We start from the raw sequence: 27,005 nt of genomic DNA, 5'->3' as shown, positions 1-27,005 counted from the left end.
GGTTGTTCTATGGTTCTGCAGACACTGTGGTTGAAGTAAAAACAGACAATGCTGGGGAAACTCAGCAGGTCAAACAGCTCACTTTATATAGTGGAGATAAAGGTACATAACCAACATTTTTGGCCTGAGCCCCATCAAGGTATGAGCAAAATGGTGGTGGGGAGGGTTGGGGGGGGCAGGAGTACAGTCCCATGGGCAGGAGGTAATAGTGAATAAGGGAGGGAGGGCACACCAGCAAGCAGGGGGAAGGGAGGAGCAGGGTTCCACAAGCAGGAGGTGTCTGCAGACGTGTGTTTTATTCCTGTTTACTGCAATACTCTTCAAGGCATCTCTTCAAGGGATGCCTACCCTGAATAACTCCTCCTTTGCTCTCCAAAGGGAGTTCTGTGGGAGCCTGCTGTTCTCAAACTTTACCTCCTGCTTGTGAGACCATGCTCCTCCCCCTGCCCCTCCCCACCACCATTTCGGGCACCTGTCTATATTTTGCTCATACCTTGATGAAGGGCTCAAGCCCAAAACGTTGGTTACGTATCTATCTTTGCTACGTAAATCACACTGTTTGACTTGCTGAGTTTCTCCAGCATTGTGTGCCGGAGAGAGTGTGAGATGAAGAGATGGGAACAGAGGAATAAAATGGGAGGGGGTTACCCAAAATTAGAGAAACCTATATTCATTCCATTAGGTTGAAGACTGTCCTTTTTGGTCCCTGATTTTCACCCACACCGCCTTCATATCGTTCTCCATCAATATCATTTCTAAAGACTCCTCCAATATTTTCCTTGACAAACACTGCAGCCTCACCCCACCTCTCTTCCCACTGTTCCTATCACATCTGTAAGTTGCCAATCCTCCTTTAACCATGTGTCCATTGTGGGTACAATATCCCATTGATTGGAACCTGTCCATGCTCTAACCTCATCCCATTTCCTGGTCAGGCTTCTTACGTTAAAATAAACACAACAAAGTGTACCTGTCTTATCTTGATGTTTATCTGTTACCATCCCATTCTACTTCAACAGATGTCCTTTGCCTTCCTCTCTTTCCTTAAGCTTTTCAGTCTCTCTCCCCATCTTGGATCCTGCCCGACTATTTTAGATTTCAGATTTATTGTCAGAGTACATACATGACATCACATACAACCCTGATTCTTTTTTCTGTGGGCACAGCAGAATTTATTGGTAGTGCAAAAAAAAATGTACAGAATGTACACATGTAAACAAATAAAGAACTGTGAACAGATAACAAATGTAAACAAACTGACTGCAATACAGAGAGAATAAGAAAAATCTTTAAAGTGCACAAGTAAGAGTCATTAAATGAGTGTTTGATTGAGTTTGTGGTTGAGGAATCTGATGGTGGAGGAATCTGATGGTGGAGGGGAAGCAGCTGTTCCTGAACCTAGTGGTGCGAGTCTTGTGGCACTGATACCTCTTTCCTGATGGCAGCAGCGAGAACAGAGCGTGTGCTGGGTGGTGTGGATCCTTGATGATTGCTGCTGCTCTCTGATGGGAGCGTTCCTTGTGGATGTTCTTGATGGTGGGGAGAGTGATGTCTTGGGCTGTGTCCACTACCTTTTTCAGGGCTTTGCACTCAGGGGTATTGGTGTTTCCATACCAGACTGTGATGCAGCTGGTCAGCACACTTTCCACCACACATTTGTAGAAATTTGCCATTTTTCTGGTGTCATATCAAACCTCCGCAAACTCCTGAGGAAGTAGAGGTGACATGCATTCTTTTTTTTTTAAATTTTTTATTTTTCACACCATAAATCACAATAGCCATGATATACACTTTTTCTTTTTCACACATTTACAGTGACTTTTTCTCCCCCCCCTCCCTCCTCCCAAGCCACCCCCCCCACCCCCCCCTCATCCATTTTAGGTATACAATCTAGGTTGCATTAATTCAGTCAGACAATGTTGTCATTCAACAAAAATACACCAGAAATTCTACAGAGTCCATTCTTTTCTTTCCTTCTCCTTCCATCAACTTAGGTAATGTTTGTCCCCGGTAGGTTTTCGCTATTGTATTTAATGTAAGGCTCCCATACTTGTTCGAATATTTCAATATTATTTCTTAAACTATATGTTATTTTTTCTAATGGAATACATTTATTCATTTCTATATACCATTGTTGTATTTTCAAATTATCTTCCAATTTCCAGGTTGACATAATACATTTTTTTGCTACGGCTAGGGCTATCTTAACAAATCTTTTTTGTGCATCTTCCAAGTCAATTCCAAATTCTTTATTTTTTATGTTACTTAGGAGAAAGATCTCTGGATTCTTTGGTATATTGTTTTCTGTTATTTTATTTAATATCTGATTGAGATCATCCCAAAATTTTTCTACTCTCTCACATGTCCAGATTGCATGAATTGTTGTTCCCCTTTCTTTTTTACATCGAAAACATCTATTAGATACTGTTGGGTCCCATTTATTTAACTTTTGCGGTGTAATGTATAGTCTGTGTAACCAATTATATTGTATCATACGCAGCCTCGTATTTATTGTATTTCTCATTGTTCCAGAACATAATTTCTCCCATGTTTCCTTTTTTATCTTTATATTTAAATCTTGTTCCCATTTTTGTTTAGTTTTACCATTTGTTTCCTCATTCTCCTTTTCTTGCAGTTTAATATACATATTTGTTATAAATCTTTTGATTAACATTGTATCTGTAATCACATATTCAAGGTTACTTCCCTCTGGTAAACTCAAATTGCTTCCTAATTTATCTTTCAAGTAGGATCTCAGTTGGTAATATGCCAGCGCTGTATCTCCAGTTATATTGTACTTATCTCTCATTTGTTCAAAGGATAAGAATCTACTTCCTGAAAAACAATTTTCTATTCTTTTAATCCCTTTTTTTTCCCATTTTCTAAAGGAAAGGTTGTCTATTGTGAAAGGGAGTAGCTTATTTTGCGTCAATATTAGTTTTGGTATTTGATAATTTGTTTTATTTCTTTCTACATGAATCTTCTTCCATATATTGAGGAGATGGTGTAATACTGGAGAAGTTCTATGTGACATGCATTCTTCATGATGCCTTTAGTGTGTTGTGTCCAGGAAATATTCTCCAAGATAGTGACTTCCAATAACTTAAATTTGCTCACCCTCTCCACCTCTGATCACCCAATAATCACTGGATTGTAAACCTCTGGCTTTCCTTTCCTGAAGTCAACAATCAGCTCCATAGATTAGGTGACATTGAGTGCAAGTTTGTTGTTAGTGCACCATTCAGCCAAGTTTTCAATCTCCCCTGAAAGCTGACTCATTCTTTATACAGCCCACTACAATAGTATCATCAGTAAATTTGTAGATGGTGCTATTATTATACTGAGCCACACAGACATAGGTGTAAAGTGAGTAGAGCAGGGGGCTAAAACACAGCTCTATGGTGCTCCAGAACTGATGGAGATTTGAGGAGGAGATGTTCTTGCCAATCCTCAATGATTATGGTCTGGAGGTGAGGAAATCCATGATCCAATTACACAGTGGGGTGTTGAGTCCCAGGTCTTGGAGTTTACTGATCAGTTTTGAAGGGATGATGGTGTTAAATGCCAAAATGTTGTCAATAAAGAGCATCATGATGAATGTAACTTTACTATCTAGGTGTTCCAGAGCTTTTTGTAGAGCCAGTGAGATGGCATCTGCTGCAGATTTGTTGTTATGAAAGGCGAACTGGAACTATCCATGTCACCGCTCAGACAGGAACTGATATACTTCAACACTACCCTTTCAAAACATGTCATCACTGTTGATATAAGTGCTACTGGCTGATGGTCATTAAGGTGGGTTATTACTACACTTCTCGGGCAGTGGTATGATTGATGACTGTTTGAAACAGGTGAGTACCACACCCAGCTAGAATGAGATATTGAATACATTGTTAAAAGTTGGTCAGCATAGATTTTTAATACTCAGCCAGGTTCTCCAGCCGGGCAGGATGCTTTCCTCGTCTTCACTCTCCTGAAGGCAGCATGTACATCATCCTCCAATATGGACAGGATGGGATCATCAGGACACTTGAGGGTGAGGAGGGGTGGTTTTTTTGATGTTACGGTTGTCAAATCAGGCGTAGAAAGAATTGAGTTCCTATGGGTAGCCGTTTGCTACCTTACTGGATTTGGTTTTGTAGCAGGTTATGGCATTTAGGCCCTGCCACAGTTGTCGGGTGTCCCTTGTTGTTTCCATTTTTCATCCGGAATCTCCACTTCGCCTGGAAGATAGCTTTTTTCAGGTCATACCTGCTCCTTCTATATTGATCTGGATCTCTAGACTTAAATGCCTGTGATCTGGGTCTCAGCAGGTTCTGGATTTTAATCCAGGGCCTCTGGTTGGGGGAAAATCCTGAATGGTTTGGTGGGGACACACTCATTCCAGCATACTCGACTACTTTATACCCTTCTGGGTGAGTCTTCCTGTCAGAATGCTGGTCCCCCTCCTGGTTCAAGGGTCACCTTGTATGGGTCACCTTTATCCCTGGAGATCCCAACATTTAAAAATCTGAACCACACTCTCCTGCACCAACTGATCATGTTCATGTGCTTGATCCTCCTATTCCTACCACTGCAATATGGAGCTGGTAGTAATCCGGACATCACTGTCCTGGAGGTCCTACCTTTCATCTTGATTCCTAACTCCCTAAGATTATTTTGCAGGACCTCATCCCATCTCCTACCTACATCATTGGTGCCATTGTGTTCTATGACTTCTGGCTCCATGCCCTCCCAGTTTAAGAAAGCTAACCTAACCTGGGCACTCAGGATGGAACACAGCATCTGGGATCTTGATCCTTTAATCTCCTGGTATTCTCTCTGACCATTGTATCCCCTATCAATGGCAAACTCCTTTTCTCTTCATTTCCCTTCTCTGCTGTGACTTTTTCCTGGTAGGTCATCCCCCCTCACAGGGGTTCCAAGTTACCAGGTAGATAATCTACAGCAGGGGTGTCAAACTCAAATTCACAGAGGGCTAAAATTAAAAACTTGAACTAAGTCGTTGAAAATTTTCAACAACATCTGCATGTTTTCTCTTCTTTCAACATATGTAATGTTAAACTTTTTCTTATTAAAATATGTGTTTAATAATAGTTTTGGTTAAACTCTTTCCAGAAGAAGCATTAACAAATGAGAAATAAAATATTCAATAAATAATATTTCTCTATAGCCTTTCTTTCTTTGGCTTGGCTTCGCGGACGAAGATTTATGGAGGGGTAATGTCCATGTCAGCTGCAGGCTCATTTGTGGCTGACAAGTCCGATGCGGGACAGGCAGACACGGTTGCAGCGGTTGCAAGGGAAAATTGGTTGGTTGGGGTTGGGTGTTGGGTTTTTCCTCATTTGTCTTTTGTCAGTGAGGTGGGCTCTGCGGTCTTCTTCAAAGGAGGTTGCTGCCCGCCGAACTGTGAGGCACCAAGATGCACGGTTTGAGGCGATATCACCAAGAGATTTCTTTAGGCAGTCCTTGTACCTCTTCTTTAGTGCACCTCTGTCACGGTGGCGAGTGGAGAGCTCGCCATATAACATGATCTTGGGAAGGCGATGGTCCTCCATTCTGGTGACGAACCACACTTCAGCAGTGTGGATTCGATGCTGTCGGCCTCTGCCATCTCCAGTACTTCGATGTTAGGGATGAAGTCACTCCAATGAATGTTGAGGATGGAGCGGAGACAACGCTGGTGGAAGGATTCTAGGAGCCGTAGGTGATGCCGGTAGAAGACCCATGATTCGGAGCCGAACAGGAGTGTGGGTATGACAACGGCTCTGTATACGCAAATCTTTGTGAGGTTTTTCAGTTGGTTGTTTATCCAGACTCTTTTGTGTAGTCTTCCAAAGGCGCTATTTAGCCTTTAAGCTCCTTTTAAATGTATTTTTTTTCACAAGCCAATAAGTCAAAAAAATAACAACTTGCTTCGATGACAAACAGGTTTGTCTTTTAAAATGATGAACATATAGTCTGCCTCCCACCTGTCTTGAAAGGTCCTGTTTTCTGTCTTTCGTTTGGCCATTTTTCGTAAGGGGTTTATTACGTGTGAGTTGGGCAACAGGTCGCAAATGCTGATGAAAGTAAAGAGGAGGTGGGGGCGATTAGCGGGCTGACGCCAACGCATTTGCAAAGCATTCTGGGATTTGTAGTATTAGTTGTGCATGCGCTATACTGGCGCGGCAGCCAGCGGGCCAGCTCTAATACATATTTGATATGATCTTGCGGGCCAAATATAATTATATCACGGGCCAAATTTGGCCCGCGGGCCTGAGTTTGACAGGTGTGATCTACAGGGTCACTGGAGAGTGTACAATAGACAAGGGGCGAGAGGAACTCAGCAGTTCAAGCATCATCCATGTACTAGTTTTCTGGCAGATTCCTTGTTTACCTGCACTGGCGAATGTCACAGCTGCACTCAGCAAGGACGTATCCACTGAGGCAGTGTGCATAAAGATGCCAATACTCTGACAGGAATATACTACAGGCCACGCAGTGACTACAGGGAAATGGGTGGACAGGTATGTAGATATCAAGGCAACACAGTTGTCATAGTTGGAGATTTTAATTTCCATAATATTGACTGGTAAGTCCTTTGTGCAAGAAGTCTATATAAAACATTACAGTACAGGCCCTTCAGCCCACAATGTTTTACTGACCTATATAAAACTGCTCACCAATCTAACCCTTCCCTCTTTCACACCCATAACTCTCTATTTTTCATGCATCCATGTGCCTGTATGAGACTTTTAACGTCCCTATTGTTCCAGCTTCCACCATCACCCCTGGCAATGCATTCTCAGCCCCCACTACTCTGTGTAAAAATAAATTACCCCTAATGTTTCCCTTAAACTTTTCTCCCTTCACCTTGTTCAGATATCCACCCTGGGAAAAAGGCACTGGTGTCTACCTTATCTATACCTCTCAGAATCTTATAGACCTATAGTCATTTCTCATCCTTCTTCACTCAAAAGAGCCTCAGCTCTGCCAACCTTGCCTCATAAGACATGTTTTCCAATCCAAGAAACATCCTCTGCACCTTCTCCACATCCTTCCTGTAATGAGGTAACTAGAACTGAACACAATATTCCCAGTGTGGTCTCACCAGAGACTTGTAGAGTTGTAACATTAAAATATGGGGCAGAGTTTGTTAACTGCACCCAGGTGAATTCCTTGTGGCAACTTTTAGGTGGTCCTGCCAAGAGGTGCCATGCTGGATCTTGTACTGGCCAATGAGTGGCCAGGTGATCAGAGTTGCAACGGAGAGCATTTTGGTAAGAGTGATCACAATTCCTTCAATTTTCAGTGATTTATGAATGAGTTGCTTGTTGGAAAATACTGAACTGGGGGGAGGGCAAGTGATGGCATCCTGCAGTGAGAATGAGGGGGGTAGTTAATTGGGAGCAGCTGCTATTGTTCAACCCACAACCAGTGTGTGGGAGTTGTTGGAGGAACAGCTAATCCAGGAGAAGTGTGTTTCAGCGTGGAGGAAGGACAGGGGTGGAAAGGTCAGGATGACAAGACAGGTTTAGTCAAGAATGAAAACAGGGAGCACATGTAAGGCTCAGGAAGTGAGAGACAGGGCCCTGGATAAATCTAAAGATTGCAGGAAGTAGCCCAAAGAGGCATGAAATGTCCTTGGTAAGGAGGATTAAAGAAGATGACCCTCCTCAAGAACCATGGAGGGAATTAGTGCGTGGAGGGTACTGAATGATACATCGGTGTTTACCAAGGAGAAGGACGTGGACAGTGATAAGAAGCATCATGTGGAGAATGCTCTTGTGTTAGGGCATTTTGAGATGCAGAAAGAGGTGATTCTGGTTCCTTTGTGAAGCATTAAGGTGAATGTTCCCCGAGTCTGATGGCATACATCCTGGTCATTAAGAGGCATGTGAAGAGATTGCTGGGGCCTCGACTAAGGTTTCACCATTCTCATTAGTGACAGGAGAGGTCCCAGAGGACTGGAGAGTTACCAATGTTGTACCTTTGTTCAAGAAATAGGGATCATTCAGTAAATTATAGGCTATTGAACCTCTCAGCAGTGATGGGGGACCAATGGAAAGGAAACAGGGACATTTACAAAGGCATGGCCTGATTAGGGAGAGTCAACATGGCTTTGCATCCCAATTTGATTGAGCTTATTGAGGAGGTGGCAAAGGTGGTTGATGAGGCTGGGGCAATGGATGTTGTCTACAATGACTTTGGTAAAGCATCTGACATGGTCCCTCATGGTAGACTGGTCCAGAAGGCACAGGTGCATGGGATGCAGGATGAGTTGGTCGGCCTGCAGAAGTCAGGGGGTGTGGTGGAAGAATGTTATTTGGACTGGAGACCTGTGACCAGTGGTGTTCCAAAGGAATCAATGTGGGGGTGTTACTAGGTTTGCAAATGACACAATGATTTGTGGACTATAAAAGATGGAGTAGCCATTTGGTTCTCCACTCAGAGTTCTCTAGTCTTGGTTAGCCCTCTCCCTCTCTGTCCCTATCCCCCGTCTCCTTTTCTCCAGCCCCCCATTTCCTCTCCATTCAGAGCAACCCCCTCCCACCCATATCCACCTATCACCTGCAGCCCCCACCATTTTATTCAGGCACCTGCCTTTCTGCTCATAACGATGAAGGCCTCAGGTTCTCCCCCTTTGCTTCCTATCGATGCTGCGATCCTCCAGCACTTTTGTGTATTGCTCGACAGACTTTTCTGTTTATTGAATACAGGAGTTGGGACATTATGGTAACGTTGTGTAAGCTATTGGAGGATTGTTTTGGTCACCTAACTACAGGAAAGATATCAATAAGATTGAAAGAGTTGCAGAGATTTACTAGGATGTTGCCTGGACTTCAGGAACCGAGTAACAGGTTAGAACTTTTATTTCCTTGGAGTGTAGAAGAATGAGGGGAGATTTGATAGAGAGGGATAGACAGAGTAAATGTAGATGGGCTTTTTGCACTGAGGGTAGGTGAAATACAAACCAGAGGACATGGGTTCAGAGTGAAAGTTTTGGGGGAACTTCTTCACAAGGAGCAGTGGGGCCATGGAACGAGCTGCCAGCTGAAGTGGGGAAGGCAGCTCAATTTTGATATTTAACAAAAAATTGGACTGGGACATAGATGGGAGAGGTATGGAGTGATATGGTCTGGGTGCAAGGCCAGTGGAACCAGGCAGAATTGTTTGGCACAATCTAGATGGTCCAAAAGGGCCTTTTTTTTCTCTGTGGTGTAGTGTTCTATGGTTTTATAATAAAACTGGGTTGGCTGGAATACTGAATGCAATTCTGGTCACCCCATTACAAGACAGAGTGGGGGCTTTGGAAAGGTATCAGAAGTTGTCTGATTTAGAGGGTATGAGTTAGCAGGAGAGGGTGGATCATTTTCTCTGGAGCATCGAGGCTGAGGGGAGACCAGATAAGAGGTTTATAAAATTATGGCAGGCTTTGATTGGGTGGAGAGTCAGAATCTTTTCCCAGGGTGGAAATGTTAGAGGACGTGGTTATGGAGAGCTGTGTGGGAGTAGCTGAAGGGAAATGTTTTACCTCCCTGCTAGGGTGACAGGAGTGGTATTAGAAGCACATGCCACAGTAATGTTTAAGAAACTTATCAGACACATGGATGCAAGGGGATAGAGGGATATCTATCAGGTGAAGGCAGCAGAGCTTTGGTGTGTTCATCATTTTGGGCACAGACCCTCGGGCCGTGAGGCCTGTCCCTGTGTAGACTATTGACAATAAATGGTTCATCTTTACACACAGGAACCTCTGTGTTATGTTTACTGCAATATAGGGGAGGTAGAATCAGCAAAATGTATAGTATCTATCTGTCTACACCAATCCCACCTGTGTGCATTCATTCCAGATCCCTCAGGACCCTGACCAGATCTTGGCTTACTGCTTCTTCTCCACCTCCAACATAGCTCATTCCAGATAACAACCTTCAAGTGAACCAGTATGGACTTGAAGGGCCGACATGGCCTGTTTCCGTGCTGTATATGGTAACCGGACACTTCTGGGTATGTGGTGGTGTAGTGTGGATTGAGGAGGGTCACATGGCCTCTCCATCTAGAACCTGGTAGGAGTGTGGATTGAGGAGGGTCACATGGTCTCTCCATCTGGAACCTGGTAGGAGTGTGGATTGAGGAGGGTTACATGGCCTCTCCGTCTGGAACATGGTAGGTGTGATTTGAGGATGGTCACGTGGCCTCTCCGTCTGGAACCTGGTCGGAGTGTGGATTGAGAAGCGTCACATGGCCTCTCCCACTGGAACCTGGTAGGAGTATGGATTGAGGAGGGTCATGTGGCCTCTATGTCTGGAGCCTGGTCAGAAGACCCATCACCTGCTTACAGAGGGTTAGAGATGCCCACAGGTGAGGCTGACACATGATCGGTCCTCACAGATCACATGGATGAGTACTGGATTGAAAAAGCCGAGCACATGCTCCCTCTCTCTTTGTTTGCTGCTACCTTCAAACAATCCCTCAAGCCCAGACTGCAGGTAGCTCAGGAGGGCTGACTCCAATGAGCCCATTCCTGATCTCCAGCCATGGTCGATGCTGGAAACCAGGTTTACATGTACGTACTTGTTAGTTGTGATCACTGCTGAGCCTCAGGCTGTAGGGAGCTCCAGAGGGCCAACTGCAATGGGACCATCCCGGATCCTGAGCAGGGTCTACAATGGGAGACCAGGTTTATGTGTGTGCATACTCCTTTATTTCTTAAGTGGTATACTGTGCCTGTGGGTGGTGGGTGCTGAATAGGTTAAACACTTGTTTCTGAGTATACCATGCCTGGTGCTGTGTACGTTAAGTCTGTCAGTGTGTCCATTTTGTGAATTCCCCTTTATAAATAAAGACCACTGTTTGTTCATAACACATGTCCTGGCTTGATTCTCTTTGAACCCATCAGTCCTATTCTGAACACCACAGTGTTTACTGTGGGATCGGGGATTACTGGTGAAACTGAGATCCAACAAACACCTCAGAACGAGATTGCACATGTTCAACTGGTGGGAGGGGTGCAAGGTCCATAACACACAGAGTCATCATTTTACCTCATGCCAGGAGGTCACAGTCAGTGTGGAACAGAGCAACGGGGAGGGGAGGGTGAGTGGGAGCAAGGGACGGAACAGGAGGGGGAGAGTGCAAGAGGGAGAGAGGGGAAAGGGAGGGAGAGATAGGGGTAGGGGAGGGTGAGGGGCAGAGCAGGGAAAGATAGGGAGGGGTGAATTAAGGAGGGAAAGGATAGTGAGAGAGTGGGAGTGATGTAGTGAGAGAGGGACAGTGAGGGAAAAGAGTGAGAGGGAGTGTAGGAGGTACAGGGGTGGGAGTGAGTAAGGAAGGGGACAGAGGTGCAGCGAGAAGGTGAGGGAGGGGAGGGAGAGGTAGCGAAGGGAGTGTGAGGGGGAGAAAGAGATACAGAGGTAGGGAGGGGAGAGTGAGGGAAGGGAGAGGTGTAGCAGGGAGGGGAGAGGTGTAGTGTCATGGGGGCTGAGCACTGATGGGTGGGGAGGGGTTTCAGGGTGGACAGATGGGGTCCAAGCCATCCCCGCTGAATCCAGTGCCTCATCACATAGCCAGGGGTCCATACATGGGGCTGGGGTCCGCTGCTTGCTCCTGCTCTGTGTTGTGGGAGACAGGGGGCCATGGGTTGGACCTGTCATCACAGACGGCTGGTCCTGAGGGAGATGGCAAAGTAACCAGCGTATTCACATGTCCAGACGAGCCCTGCCTCAGCCACTCCGCAGAACCCCACCCCTATACACGACCCCCACCCCTGCACACATCCCCTGTCCCAACCCCACCCCTTACACACACCCCCTGCCCTAACCCCACCCATTTCAACAAACACCCTCCAACTCTTAGACACACACCAGCCCCCATCTAACTCATCCCCCCAGCCCCCACACAGATACCCCCCCCCACACCCTCACCTCAAACCCACATTCCCCATACCCCATGGGCGGAGGGGGTCAGGATGTTGTTGGGACACGTGGAGGGGTGTCAGAGGGAAAGGCAGAGGGTCTGGCCAGCATGGGAACAGGTGAAGGGGGATCTGGTCAGTATGGCGAGGGGAAGAGGTGGTCCGGCCAGTTGGAGGACGGGCGGAGGAGGTCTGGGTGTCATGGGGATGGGCGGATGGAGTCTGGGTGTTGAGGGAATTGGCGAAGGGGGTTCAGGTGTCATGGGGACGGGCTGCGGAAAGGCTCAAATCATGGCAGATGAGGGAGGTCCACTCACCGGCTGCAGTCCCCTCCAGACAGGGGTCGTTGTCCAGTGTGGCCATCCTAGGCAGCTCGTTGTTGTTGTCACATACGGGAGTGAGAGCTCTACGATCCCACCAGCCTGTGTATGGGAACACAGTAGACAGTGAGGCAGCCCTAAATGTGGGGCAGTTGAAGACACAGGGTAGCTGGACACGTGGGGCAGGCAGTGATTCAGCGCTGGAGTGCATGATTGGACATGGGTGTTGGTGTCGGGGTCCGGGGACCAGTATCAGGGTCCGGTGTCGGGAGATGCCAATGGGTGAGTACCGGTGACCATGAGCAAGTGGGTGAGTACTGGTGACTGTAAGCCGGTGGGTGAATGGTCGATGTGCGAGTTGCTGGTGACCATGAGCCGGACCCCGAGAACACGGACCCGAATGTGGTGCCGCCCACGTCCATCACGGTGACTCTGGCCCTCCCTCAGACACCATACCAGCCTGGTATGGACAGGAACACAAATCCGCACACAGGACATGCGTGTGTGACCAACCCACAACCTTCTGGAACTGGGGCGGGGGAGGTGGTTACCATGGAGACGAGAGTCCTGGACAGTATCCCTGTGGGGGTCCTTGGCAACCGCATTACCCTGGAAACATGGAGAGTGGCGTTAGTGCAGCACACCCACAACAGCCATTCCCACGTATGCCCTCAGAGCTCCTACCTCAGTGTCTCCTTGGGCCCCCTCATACCCCACCCCCCCACCACATCTCCCCACCCCCCTACATCCCCCATATCCACTCCCCATCACCTCCACAAAATCCCACTCTACACCCCTCATCCCTACCCCACCTGTACATTCCCCCATCCCTATCCCTCTCACCACCCCTACATCTACCCTACCCCACACCCCACTTTTCTCCCTACTCCTTACCCTCACCACCCTTCTACTCTTCCCCCACTTTCCACCTCTACTCACCCTCCTCCTCCCTCCCCACTACCCCCCCCCCCACCTCCTGCTCCTCCACGGACAACAGTGTTGGGTGTTGTGTGGGATCACACTCTGCCAGGCTGCCATCGTCATGGAATGAGTAAGAGCCCGACATTGAGGACATGGTGTCAGTGCTGAGCTGAAAGGAGGCCATCGACATCACGGATGGGGTCAGGCTGCTGGGGTCTGGGGGGAGATTGGGAGAGGGATTGAACAGAGAGATGGAGGGGAGAGAGAGAGAGAAAGTGAGTGAGATGGAGGGACCAAACAAATGCAGGCTTTGTGGGGTGTGTGTGTGTGTGTGTGTGAGAGACTGACCTGCTGCGTGTGTGTGACTGACCTGCTGTGTGTGTGTGACTGACCTGCTGTGTGTGTGTGACTGACCTGCTGTGTGTGTGTGACTGACCTGCTGTGTGTGTGTGTGTGACTGACCTGCTGTATGTGTGTGTGACTGACCTGCTGTGTGTGTGTGAGAGACTGACCTGCCGTGTGTGCGTGTGTACCAGAATCAGAATTTATTGTCATGAACAAGTCATGAAATTTGGTGTTTTGCGACAGTGTCATAGTGCAAACATTCATATAAATCACTTTTTCAACAATAAATTTTTAAAAATGCACAAAAAGGCAGTGTCTTTGGTTCATTGATTATTCAGAAACCTGATGGCAGCAGGGAAGAAGCTGTCCTTATGCCGCTGAGTGCTCGTTTTTATGCTCCTGTACTTTTTCCATGATGGTAGCAGAGTGAAGGCGGCATGGTCTGGGTGGTGGGGGTCTTTGAGGATAGAAGCTGGGTTTTTTAAGACATCGCCTCATGTAGATGTCCTCGATGGAGTGAGGTCTGGTGCCCGTGATGTCGCAGGCTGAGTTAACAACCCTCAGTGATGCAACCAGCCAGAATGCTCTCCACGGTACACCTGTAGAAGTTTACAGGAGTCTTCGGCGATATACCGAATATCCTCAAACACCTCTCAAAGTATAGCCGCTGGCGAGCCTTCTTCGTGATTGCATTGATATCGAGGCTCCAGGACATTGTCAAAGATTTTAAAACCCAGGAGTTTGAAGTTCTTGATCCTTTCCACTACTGAGTCCTCAATGAGGACTGGGTCATGTTCCCCTGACTTCCTCCAGAAGTCCACAATCATCTCCTTGGTTTGGCTAATGTTGAGTGCAAGATTGCTGGTGATCCTATTTAACGAGCGAGCTGATCTCTCTCTGTGATTCTGGTGATAACTGTGTGTGCCCGGCCACATAGTCGTGGGTGTAATAATGAGTAGAGCAGTGGGCTAAGCACACAGCCTTGAGTTGCGCCTGTGTTGTGAGTCAGTGAGGAGGAGGTGTTGTTCCCAATTCATACTGACTGTGATCTTCCAATGAGGAAGGATCCTGTTGCAGACGTGAGTGCAGAGGCCCAGAGTTTGTAGCTTCTTGACCAGCACTGAGGTGTTGAAGGCCGAGCTGTAGTCGATGAAGAGCAGCCGTATGTATAAGTTGTTTTTTTTCGAGGTGTGTGTGCGTGCATCTGTGAGTGTATATCCATGTGCATATGTGTTCATGTGTGGCATGGTTCAGAGCAGTTTGGCACAATTTGGCATGGCTCAGCGTGGTTTGACATGCGTCAGCACAGTTTGGCATGTGTTGGCACAGTTCCATACAGTTCAGCATGGTTTGGAGCTGTTTAATGTAGTTCGGACTGGTTCAACATAGTTATGAGCAGTGCGAAGAGGTTCGACACAGTTATGAGTGGTTTAGCACAATTCGGCATGGTTCAGAGTGATTTGGAGCAGTTCGACACAGTTCAGCATGGTTCGACATGAGTAGATCACGGCCTGGGCCACGCACCTTCAGGTGAGGTGATGCTGGAGGACAGAACGGTCGGCGAGTGGGATGAGGGCTCCATCACTCCCGGCGACGACAGGGTCACATTCTCACTCTCGGGGGTCATTCCGGTATCCTGGCAACACAGGGTCAAAGGTTATCCCCTAAGGCCACTTCCCACATTCAATACTCATCCTGGGGACAAGGTGGAGGGGGGTCAGAAGTTACTGGTTACCTAAAGTCAGGGTGGGGGCTACCCAGGGTCAGAGTATGGATGATATGAATCCATCAGACAGTGGGGACGTTACCTCCACTTCTTGAAAATGTCCCTGCAGAACTCCTGGGATGTCCCCTTCACTCCTGCACCTTCCTTCTTCCTTGTCCACCAGCACCAAGGAATTCTGCGAGACTGGCCTTGGGAAGGAGGAGGACTGTCGTGAATCCACTGGAAGGATATAGGGAGGGGTCGGAAGCAATCATAAGCGGGGGCGAGATGGAGAGAAAATGCAAAGAGGAGAAGAGAGTGTGGTACAGAGAGGACAAGTGAGGGCTGGGAGGCAGAGGGTGAGAGGATTCGAGGGCATGGGGAAGAGGGCTGAATGGAGGGAGGGTGAGGGGGAGGGGATGGTGAGGGGGAGAGAGGAGGGAAGGAGAGGTGATAGTGGGAGGGTGAGAGGGGAAACGGTGAAGGGGAGAGGAAAAAGGGTGAGAGTGGGAGTGAGGGGGGAGAGGGGTTAGAGGTTGGGGGGATTATTTCACCCACCTTGACTCACTCTCCTTTGCTTGGAGCCCAGTGCAGACCTCAGTGCCTTGGTCGAGTGGTGACGAGGAGCCCTGCGAAGGAGTCTGTTCCTCTGGTCCACGAGAGGGCTTTGGGCAGGGTGCGCTGCCATCTCTGACCGGGTGCATAGGGGGTGCCGAGGGAGGGGAGAGGGGGCCGTTCAGTGCTTCCAGCAGCGATACCACTTCATACCCTCGGGGAATGTGGTCAGATGACTAGAACGGCAAGACAATTTACCAGCGGTAACCCCCTACCATGGCACTGAAGGTGGGCTCGGCCTCACGGTGTCACCAGTGGTCAGAGTGAGGCCGATCTGATTGTGTCGCAGACAAACAGTGTAGTCAAACAGAGAGAGCAGCGAGGCCAGTGATCCAGGACAGAACTGTTGGTGTGGGGCAGCAGGGAGAGTGTCTGCAGTGGGGAGTGACCCCAGGGGGAGTACTGGGCACCCTGATGTTCTCCAACAGTGACCTCTGTGTGCTTCCAGATTGAGGGATTGATGTCCATCAGGAGGTGGCCCCCTTGAAGCCCAGATCTGAGAATGACATGGGAGGGAAGGGGTGGGGAGGAAGGGAGGTGTTCCTAGGTTCTGGACATGGAGTCGGGGAGACGGAGAGATTGCAATGGCAGGGGAGAGGGGACGGTGGGGCAAACAGGAAGATGTTGACGAATAGGTGGATCAGCCGTGATCTCGGGGAATGGTGGGACAGGTCTGAGGGCCTATGGTCTCCCTACTTCCCTTCACAGAGATGTGGCCATACGGTCAAAAACCAACACTCACTGGCTGATCGTCAGACACAGGCAGGTGGGAGGCAATGACTGGGTCAGGGTGGTCTGGTGGCAGGGGATCCACCTTCTTCCTCATGGCTCTTATCTGCAGAAGTGCACGGAATGCTGAGAGAGAGGGAGGAGGGAAGAAAAAAAGAGGGAGTCTGAGTGAGTGAGAGAGAGCGACTGTGAGAGAGAGGGGGGCAGGTCAGGGAGATGGAAAGAGGGTGTGAGTGAGAGAGTGATTGAAGGAGTGAGTTGGGGAGGGAGGGTGAGGGAAATGAGGGAGAGTATACGAGGGAGGGAGGGAGAGAATGTGTGCGAGAGGAAAAGAGAATGAATGAGAGGGAGAGGAGGAGGGAGGGGAAAAGTATGAGAGTATGTGTAACAGAGAGTGAGAGAATGGGAAAGTGAGGGTTGGTGTAAGAGAGAAGGTGATTGGGAGGGAGAGAGGGAGAGCTGAGATGGTGGGAGGGTGAGAGGGAAGAAAGCAAAGAAGGGAGAGAGTTTGTGGGAAGGAGGGAAAGAGATGGAGAGAGGGAAGGGGAGAGTGTAAGGAGGAGAGTGTGGGAGGGAAAAGGAGAGCATCAGGACTAGCAGCCCTGAGTAGGGAGGGTGATGGGATCTTACGCAAACGGCAGATGGGACAGTTGTTGGCCTGGTATCTCAGGGTGTCCGCGCAGGCGTTGCAGAGGCACAGGTGACGGCAGGGCAGGATGAGGGTATCACGGATATCGGAGAGACACACCACACACTCTGCACTGTTGTCACTCAGTTCATCGCTGGGAACCTGGAGAGAAAGCATGGTCAGTGCATCGGAATGGTGATGCATGAGGTGAGGCGACGAGGAACGGAGAGAGAACAGGCAACCGAGGGACTGAAATCTCCAACCTTACACTGCAGGCCGTTGTATTTATTCTCAATTCCATAGATTTCCTGCAGCAGGTAACTAACACCATCCACCTGTTGGGACAAAGAGAGAGAGGTTAACTACATGGAGGGGGGAGGGGAGAGAGGGAGGAGGGGAAAGAGGGAGGGAAAGAGTGAGGGGGAGAGAGGGAAGGAGAGAGAGGGAAGAGGGAGGAGAGAGAGATAGGGTGGAGAGAGAGAGAGGGAGAGAGAGGGAGGAGAGAGAGAGGGAGGAGAGAGAGAGGGAGGAGAGAGGGAGGAGAGAGAGGGAGGAGAGAGAGGGAGGAGAGAGAGGGAGGAGGGAGGGGAGGGAGGAGAGAGGGAAGGGAGGGAGGAGGGAAGGGAGGGAGGAGGGGAGGGAGGACGGAAGGGAGTGAGGGAAGGGAGGAGTGAGGGAAGGGAGGAGTGAGGGAAGGGAGGAGTGAGGGAAGGGAGGAGTGAGGGAAGGGAGGGAGGAGTGAGGGGAGAGAGGAGTGAGGGAAGGAAGGGAGGAGTGATGGAAGGGGTGACTCACTACTTGTTTCTGTTTCAGCGGCTTCACCGAACAGTTGCCGTCAGCGTTCTGTGGGGAGATGGAGGGGGAAATCACACATCCCCGCACATGGAGGCACAGTGTGGTGGGGAACATTACCCTTTGGAAATCTGGTCAAAGACACCCCAGCCCCCTGCCCAGTATCACTGCCCCCCCCCCCCCCCGGGTATCTCCCTCTCCCCTACCCCTACCCCTACCCTCCTTGCCCCAGGGTCAGATCCCCCGCCCTCACCCCAGACTGGCCTCCCCTCCAGTGTCGTCCCTCCCTAGTGTCGAACCCCCTGTCCCGGTGTCAGACCTCCTCCAGTGTTGGGACCACCCCAGGCTGTGTTTAAGGCACCCACCTTGTCGAAGGTGTTGAGCAGGACATGGGAGTGGCCGAGGTGTTCTGTGAAGGTGACAGAGAGTGGGTGATCAGCTGGTTGGTGGGCAGCTCCCAGTGCCCCTGCTTCATTGCCCCAACTCCCACCCCCTACATCAAGCCCTATGGACCCCACCCATCTCCCCCACAGTGATGGAGTGATGGTGGGTGATGAGTGACAGGTGGATGATGGGTGACCGGTGGGTGATGGTGGGTAAAGGGTGACAATGATGGTGAGTGACGGTGACTGTGGGTAATGGGTGATGGTGGGTGAAGGGTAGCGGGTGACAGTGGGTGATGGTGCAAGAGTTAATGGAGACAGCAGGTAGGGCAGGGATTGTTCCAAGAGCCGGAAGTGGGAAATCTGGTACAGCACAATTGTCCCTGACACCTGCAAGAGGTGCATCCAGCTGCAGCTCTTGGGAGACCGAGTTAGGGAACTGGAGCTAGAGCTGGATGAACTCCAGATCATTCAGGAGGCAGAGTCAGTGATAGGGAGGACAGTCACCCCCAAAGGTCAGGAGACAGGTAGCTGAGTGACTGTTAGGAGAGGGAAGGGGAAGAGGGAGACAGTGCAGAGCACCCATGTGGCTATTCCCCTCAAGCAAATATACTGTTTTGGATACTGTTGGGGGGACAAACTACTAGGGACAAGCCGTAGTGGTCACATCTTGGGTGCAGAGGCTGGGCTAAAGGATAAAGGAGGCAACATGTGCCTGGAGGCGGAGGTTGGGGAGGTCCTAAATGAATACTTTGCTTCAGGGTTTAAGAGAAAAGTACATTGATCAGGGTGAGGTCAGAATAGAACAGGCTTGTGTGCTGGACAGGTTGAGATTAAGGAAGAGGAAGTGTTGTATCTTCTTAAAAACATTAAGATTAGTAAGTCCCTTGGGCGGGATGTGATGTACCCCAGGTTGCTGTGGGAAACGCAGGAACAGGTAGCTGGGGAAGTAACTATGATCTTTGAATCTTCTTTGGCTGCAGGGGAGGTGCTGGAGGATGGGAGAATGGGAAATGTAGTCCTCTTGTTTAAAAAAAAAGGAAACGAAGAATCCTGGAAATTATAACTAGTTGGTCTCTTGCATCAGTGGTGTGCAAACTGTTGGAGAGGATTCTTAAGGCTAGGATCTCTGAACACTTAGAGAAGTCCAGTCTACCAAGGATAGTCATCATGGCTTTGTGAAGGGAATGTCATGCCTCATGAGCCTAATTGAGTTTTTTGAGAAGGTAACAAAATAAATTGATGAGGGTAAGGTGGTAGATGTGGTCTACATCGATTTTAGTAAGGCATTTGACAAGGTCCACTATGAGAGCCTCGTTCAGAAAGTCTTGAGGCATGGGATCTGTGGAACCTTGACTGTATGGATAAAAAAATTGGCTTTCAGAGAGTAGTAATGGAAGGAAATGATTCTTCCTGGAGGTCAGTGACTAGTGGAGTATCGCAAGGATCTGTTCTGGGATCCCTGCTCTTTGTGATTTTTATAAATGATTTGGACGAAGAAGCAGAGGGATGGGTCAGTAAGTTTATTGATGATATGAAGGTTGGACAAGTTTTGGATGGAGCTGAAGGTTGTTAAAGGTTACAAGATGTAGAGTTGGGCAGAAAAGTGGCAGATGGAGTTCAATAAGTGTGAGGTGATGTATTTTGGAAGGACAAACCAGAAGGCTGAGTACAGGGTTAATGGTTAGTTACTTAAGAGTGTGAATGAACAGAGGGACCTTGGTGCCCAAATCCATACATCCCTCAAAGTTGCCATGCAGGTTGACAGTATAGTTAAGAAGGCCTATGGGTTTCTGGGTTTCATTAATAAGGCGATTGAGTTGAGTTCAGGAGTAGGGAGGTCATACTGCAACTCTACAAATCTCTGGTAAGTCCACACTTAGATGGTGTTCCATTCTGGTCACTTCATTACAGGAAGGATCTGGAAGCTATGGAGAGGGTGCAGAGGAGATTTACCAGGATGTTGCCTGGATTGAAAAATAAGTCTTATGAGGCAAGGTTAGCAGAGCTGTAACTTTTTTCTTTGGAGCGTAAAAGGATGAGAGGAGATTAGGTGGAGGTTTACAAGATTATGAGAGGGTGGACAGCCAGCACCTGTTTCTCAGGGTGCGAGTAGCAAACACCAGAGGACCTATGTACAAACAGGAGTGGTGGGGGGAAAAGTTTAGGGGGTAAGTTTTTACTCTGAGAGTTCTGGGTGCCTGGAATACATTGCTAGAGATGGTGGAGGCTGAAACATTGGGGGCATTTAGAGACTCAGACAAGTACTTGGATGAAATAAAAATAGAGAGTTATGGGGTGGGGAGGGTTTTGTATTTTTTTAAGGAATATATGGATTGGCTCAACATCGAGGGCCAAGGGGCCTGTACTGTACTGTTCTATGTTGACAATGGTGGGTGACAGTGATGGTAATGGCAGTCAGTGACAGTGGGAGACAATGATGGTGCCGGCCATCGGTGACGGTTACGCCAGTGGCTGATAGGCCCTCCTACTCTCCTTACCCTCGCCTTCATCCACCACGGCGTGGATCACCATCGGGTAGACAGTACTATCGGCATTACAGGCCAGCTGCAGAGAGATGCGATGGAGTCAGTGAGCACTCGGTGACCACATCCAGCTCTCTCCAACGTGGTTCAGACCCCTCACTGACCCCTGGCCTGTGGACCACTGGTGGAGAGACTGGGTTGGACTGAGAGGGTGAGGAGCAATGGGAAAGCCAGAACATCCAATTATCCAACACAGACACAAGCCATTCAGCCCCTCTGCCTATGCTAACCATGATTTCAAACACCCCACTGTGGTATGTACCACTCCAAGACCTTCCATTTTACATCTAACTAACCCCACGTGTCCCCATTAAACCCTCCTACATCCAAAACCTCTGCCCTACAGTACGTCACATTCCAGCAGGTAAAATCTCCCTCTCTCACTGTGTGTGTCCACAGCACATCATCAATGAACCAGGGAATGGTCCCACATCTCCATATCCGACAGTGTGGGCTGCCCAGAAACTATCCCTTTCCCTCCCAATGCCTCCAGTCTGCATTGGGACAGGTCTGTGATGGGAAGGAGTCCTGATCCAAATTGTCCATCCACATCCCCCCACCCACCCAACGTGGACCCTATCCATGCTACATGGACCCTGTCCATCCCCCATGGACCCCAACCCCCTCTGACCTCCCCCCCGTCCACTCCACATAAACCCCATCTGTCCCCCTTGGACCCTGACCCTCCCTCTTGGACCCTGTCCTCTCCACACAGACCCTGACCTCCCCCTTGGATGATGCCCTGACCCCTGTCCACTCCCCATATACCCATATTCCCCTGAACCCTGTCCATCACCACCAATTCTGACCCCTTAACCCCCCACCCCCCCTGTCTGTCCCCATCAACCCTGTCTGTCCCCCACTGACCACTAATCCTCTCCCGATCCCTCATCTACTCCCCACAGATCCTGTCAGTCCCCCAAAGACCCCAACCTGCCTGGTCCCATGGTTCTTCATTGTTTGTGTGAAGCCACAGAGTGGGGTGGGGGTGGGGAAGATCAGTGTGGGTGATCCTCCCACATATCGGGGTGGGGAGGGTGAGGCCCATAGATCGGGGGTGGGACTGGCAGCTTTGCCAGTCTGGTCGGCACCAGGGGGAGGAGCCAGACAGCCAGTATGTGTACATGGACGTCTGGGCTGTGGGACCAGTGGGCAGAACACACCACCTCATCCATCCAGTCCATCAGAGACCCCCATTCACCTCCTCATCCATCCAGTCTGACAGGGACACCCCCACCCACCTCCACAGTCCTATAGAGACCCCCACCCACCTCCTCATCCATCCAGTCCGACGGGTCAATGGTGTGCGTTGGTAGACAGAAGTGTTGGCACACGCCACGCTTGTACCGCACCGTCTCCGACTGCAGTGAGCTGTCTTTCGACGTGTAGCTGTGGGGATGCAGCGGCTTAGGGATATCATGGAGCAGGGAGATGCCAGTGGAAGTCCTCCGACCCCTGCCCCACCCGGATCCCTGCTGCCCCGGACCCATCTCGACAGATCCATGGACCCTTTTCCTCTCTGAACCCCTGCCCCCCTGGATCCCGCCCCTTCCGGACCACTGCCCCCCAATCCCAGGACTCCCACTGGACCCCTGACTCTCCCTCCAGAACCCTGCCCTCCACCCCCCTCCCCCCCCCCAAAATCCCAGACCTCCTCTCTCTGAGGATTCCTGGTCCTCCGACACCCCCCGGATCCCTGCCCCACCCCAGGATGCTTGGATCCCTGTCCCTTGGACCCTGCTCCCAAACTCCTTGATCCCCTGACCCCACCCCCGCCCCCACCACTCCTGTTCCCTGGACCCTTCCCTGCTCTGAACACCCTACTCCTAAAGGACCGCCACCCCTCAGACCCTTGCCCTCCTGGTTCCCTGACCCCTGGACCCCCACACCTCTAGGCCCATTGACCCTCACAAGGAGGGGGAGTTATTCGAGGGTTCTCCCCCACACCAGGGGTCCCATCCTCACACCAGTAGCTTCACCCCTCTCCGGGTCTCACCCACACCGGGGGGATCCCAGCTCCACACTGGGGTCTCCCCCACACCGGAGGTGTTGGACACACCTAGCACAGCCGTCCAGGAACTCCTCCATGGCCTGGTAGTAGATGGTTATTGCCACCTGTGCATCAGCATCAAAGGTGAATTCCACATTATAGGAGATGTTGGAGTCAGGGGTCTCTTCTGCAGTGGTCTCATCCGTGGGCGTCTGCAGCTCCTCCCGGCACCTGATGGGTGACAAGGCAGTGATGAAGCATAGCAGCCATCACAAAGTCAGCCCATATTCCGGACAGAGCCAACCATCCTACCCTCCACTCCCATCCCAATATCCCCCTGTCCCTGCAGGCCCTCCTAATCCCCTATGGCTCTGTCCTGCTGGGAATTAACCCAGCATCTGTCCAGGAATGGGATCCAATCCCCACAGGACTGGGATCAGTGTCAAATCCCCACAGACCCAGAAACAGTATCCAATCCCCACAGACCCATCTGGGAATGGGGGGGCGGAATCCCTGCAGGACTAGAACCAGTGTCGAATCCCTGCAGGCTTGTCTAGGAATGAGGGGGTGGAGTCCCCACTGACCCATCCGGAGTAAGTTCCTCTTCCATCAGTGATGTTGCTTGCCCCGGACTACCTCTGTTGGTTGAGTCGTGTTTCAAGAACACACAAGGCTACAGGTCAAGTGCTCAGGCAGGCCAGCATGCATGTGTGGGCCAAGTGGCCCCGTTTTGTGCTCTCTTGCTCTCTGACGCATCTCCCCACCATGTTCATCCCCCCTCCCCATGTAGACCTTAGACTAACATTGCCTTGCAGTCCCTAACCCTGTGACCTGCATTACTGTAGTCACCAACCTCCTCTCACACCTCACCAGACGGAGTGTGTCCTTTCGAATACTGATCAAGCTTCGCAAAGTCTTGACGGGGTCCTGAGGAGGGGGAGCAGCATAGGGGAACTGTGGGACGAGGAGACATTGATCATCAGCCCAGCCCATCTGCTCCTAAGTCCCTCCCCTCCCCCTCCCCTAATCCTTCCCTCCCACCCCTGATGCCATGCTCTCCCCCTCCCAGTGATAACCCAGCAGTAATCCAGTGACTCCCAACAATAAGACGGTGGTAATCCAGGGATATAGAATCATTATGGGTTGAATTAAGTAACGGCAAGGGTAAAAAGGACCATGTTGGCAGTTATATACAGATCATTAAACTGGAGCCGGACGGAATGTGGACAACAAATTACAACAGAAGATAGAAAAGGCATGACAGAAGTCATGGAGGATTTCAACATGCAAGTAAATGAAGCCAACCAGGTTGGGACTGGATCTCAAGAGAGAGAATATGCAGAAATCCTACGAGAAGTAGAAATTTTGAGGCTGCTGTACGTACGATGACTGGGTGAGATCCCAAGAAGTTCAGGTCAGAGTTCTCTCCAAACAGGTAGCCTTCAGGATGGGCAGAGTCAAAGGTTTGTCCACCCATGATGAAATGGCTGGCAAAATAATTTCCTGAAAGGGAATAAGACTGTTAGGGTCAGAGGGCAAACAGATAGGGATGGGGGGGGGGAAACAGGCATGGACCAGAGGGGGGGGAAACAGGCAGGGATGGGGGGGGGCAAACAGGTAGGGACACAGGGGGGGAGCAAACAGGCAGGGACGGGGGGACAAACAGGCAGGGATGGGGGGAAAACAGGTAGGGACACAGGTGGGGCAAACAGGTAGGGACACGGAGGGGGGCAAACAGGCAGGGACGGGGGGACCAACAGGCAGGGATGGGGGGGCAAACAGGTAGGGACACAGGGGGGAAAACAGGCAGGGACGGGGGGACAAACAGGCAGGGATGGGGGGGCAAACAGGTAGGGACACAGGGGGGCAAACAGGTAGGGACACGGGGGGGCAAACAGGCAGGGACACGGGGGGGGCAAACAGGCAGGGTCGGGGGACAAACAGGCAGGGATGGGGGGCAAACAGGTAGGGACACGGGGGGGCAAACAGGCAGGGATGGGGGGACAAACAGGCAGGGACGGGGGCAAACATGTAGGGACACAGGGTGGCAAACAGGTAGGGACACGGGGGGCCAAACAGGCAAGGACGGGGGGACAAACAGGCAGGGATGGGGGGGGGGGACAAACATTAAGGGTCAGAAGACAAATGATCATTGGAGGACACAGAAAGGTCAAAGGTTGAGCAGCCAATGTCAGAGGGAAAACAGGCAGGAGAGATGGATCAACATAATCACAGTGGAGTGGATCAGAGTGATTAGAATGGCTCATGAGCAGAGTTGGAGACATTGAGTGTATTTGGAAAGCCTGCGGACCTTCACTGCAATCGTCCACACCCTACTGTTCCACAGGGCAACATTGATAACTGACCCAGGGTAACTGACAGGGTAAATGACCTGGAGTAACAGATCCAGTAACTGACCTTGGGGTAACAAGAGTTAGAGGTCTTGGGCCCCGAGCTCTACAGGAATGGAAACAGGCCCTAGGGCCCAATTGTCCATGCTATCCAAATGGACTTCGCTGCCAGCCTTCGGCCCATACCCTTCCCACACTTACTGTGCCGATACTGATCACTGACCCAGCCTCCAGCACTCCCTCCACCCGAACCCATCGCTGGCCTAGCCTCCAGCACTCCCTCCACCCGTACCGATCGCTGGCCCAGCCTCCAGCACTCCCTCCGGCAGCTGGTTGCACACAAATGCTCCGCAGGTCCCTCTTCAACTTTTCCCCTCTCACTGTTAAACTATGCCCTCTAGTTCCAGATGCCCTACTTTGGGAGACAGAGACTGGCATGGTGAGCAGAGGGGTGCGATTCAGGTGAGGAGAGAGGTGTGAGAGTGAGGAGAACGAAATGACCAGAAGAGGGGGTGAAGGGGGAGAAAAGGCGAGGAGAGGGAAGGTGGGGGAGGGGAGGCAGGGCAAGGGAGGGGTGGAGCAAGGGGAGAGAGATATATTACTGACTTTTTGAGCTGGTTCAATACCTGGTCACAGTATGACAGATCACAGTGTAACTAATCATCCAGTCACAGTGTTACAGATCAACTGGTTACAGTGTATCAGGTCGCAGGGCTAAAGTGTTAATGATCACCCGGTCGCAGTGTAACAGATCATTTGGGGCTACAGTGCAACAATCACCTGGCAGCTGTGTAACAGATCACCTAGGGTCACAGTGTAACAGATCACCTGAGGTAACAATGTAACAGACTACCTGGGGTCACAGTGTAATAGATCACCTGGGGTTACAGTGTAACAGATCATCTGGGAATCATAGTGGAGCAGATCATACCTGGGGGCTACAGTGTAACAGATCACACCCAGGGTCAGTGTAACAGATTACCTGGAGGTACATTCCTACATTCTCAGTCTAACAGCTTAAAGTGTAACAAATCACACCTGCAATCACCCAAGATCACAGTACAACAGATCACCCGGTTTGATGGATCCCGTTCTCTCCGCCTCCTCTGCCGGGTCTGTGCGCTTCTCCTTACCGGATTTCGGTGGATAGCGGTAGACGGAGCCGGGCGGGGTGTCCAGCTCCTCGGCCCCCGCGTCTCGCCGGCTGCTCAGGGCTCCCATTCTGGACCGAGGGAAGCGGCCGGTGGGCAGATGTCTCCCGGTCGGCACGTCCCCGCCGCCGCTCCGGTGCGGATGATCCCGGCGATGAAAACGGATGAAGGTGGGCGCCAGCAGGCTGTCGGCGGGGTGATGTCCCGTGTTCTCGGCTCAACCTCCGCCTCTGCAATCACTGCCGCCGGCGCAGGAGGAGGAGCTGCAGAAACAGGCAGCGACGCTGCATCAGCAACTCTGCAGCGGTCACTGCAACGATGCAGCAGAAATGCAGCGAATGGCGCGGCTGGGACATTTCTCGTGACCTCCCGGAATATTTCCGGACAGGCGATCCTGGGCTGTCCCCACCCCCGAGACAGAGCTTCCTCCTACCCACCTGCGGGACAGACCCGTCCCCAGGACAAACAGACCCATCCCCAGGACAGACAGACCCGTCCACGGGACAGAGGGACCCTTCATGACGGGGAACACTGCAAACATACCAGGGGTCTCTGAGCTCTCCCCAGATGCACTGGAATCGTCACCTCTTATCAGAAAAACCTGATGAGGTCAGAGGCCTTGATGCAGAATCC

At 50.5% G+C, this 27,005-nt stretch overlaps 1 protein-coding gene across 2 annotated transcripts; it reads right to left on the bottom strand.

Annotated features, from left to right (window-relative positions):
- Positions 1 to 8,548: 8,548 nt before the first annotated feature.
- On the bottom strand, positions 8,549 to 26,629 carry rnf157 (ring finger protein 157). Of its 2 annotated transcripts, none has more exons than XM_069929628.1 (18): positions 26,355 to 26,629; positions 24,255 to 24,373; positions 23,724 to 23,824; positions 22,940 to 23,101; positions 22,152 to 22,269; positions 20,836 to 20,902; positions 18,317 to 18,360; positions 17,955 to 18,002; positions 17,423 to 17,494; positions 17,162 to 17,321; positions 16,545 to 16,657; positions 15,746 to 15,978; positions 15,291 to 15,396; positions 15,007 to 15,118; positions 13,190 to 13,353; positions 12,768 to 12,825; positions 12,214 to 12,318; positions 8,549 to 10,646 (listed from the first exon to the last, which is right to left on the bottom strand). In XM_069929628.1, the coding sequence occupies exons 1-18, from the start codon at positions 26,440 to 26,442 to the stop codon at positions 10,561 to 10,563; spliced, it is 1,956 nt and encodes a 651-aa protein (XP_069785729.1). In that variant the 5' UTR covers positions 26,443 to 26,629; the 3' UTR covers positions 8,549 to 10,560. The 2 variants fall into 2 exon arrangements, with proteins under 2 accessions (XP_069785729.1, XP_069785727.1); XM_069929626.1 differs by having other exon boundaries at positions 10,555 to 11,651.
- Positions 26,630 to 27,005: the final 376 nt, after the last annotated feature.

Source organism: Narcine bancroftii, chromosome 3 (assembly GCF_036971445.1).
Source record: "Narcine bancroftii isolate sNarBan1 chromosome 3, sNarBan1.hap1, whole genome shotgun sequence".
Taxonomy (NCBI): domain Eukaryota; kingdom Metazoa; phylum Chordata; class Chondrichthyes; order Torpediniformes; family Narcinidae; genus Narcine; species Narcine bancroftii.
Note: the sequence above shows the minus strand (reverse complement) of the source record. Positions and strands in the feature narration are given on the sequence as shown.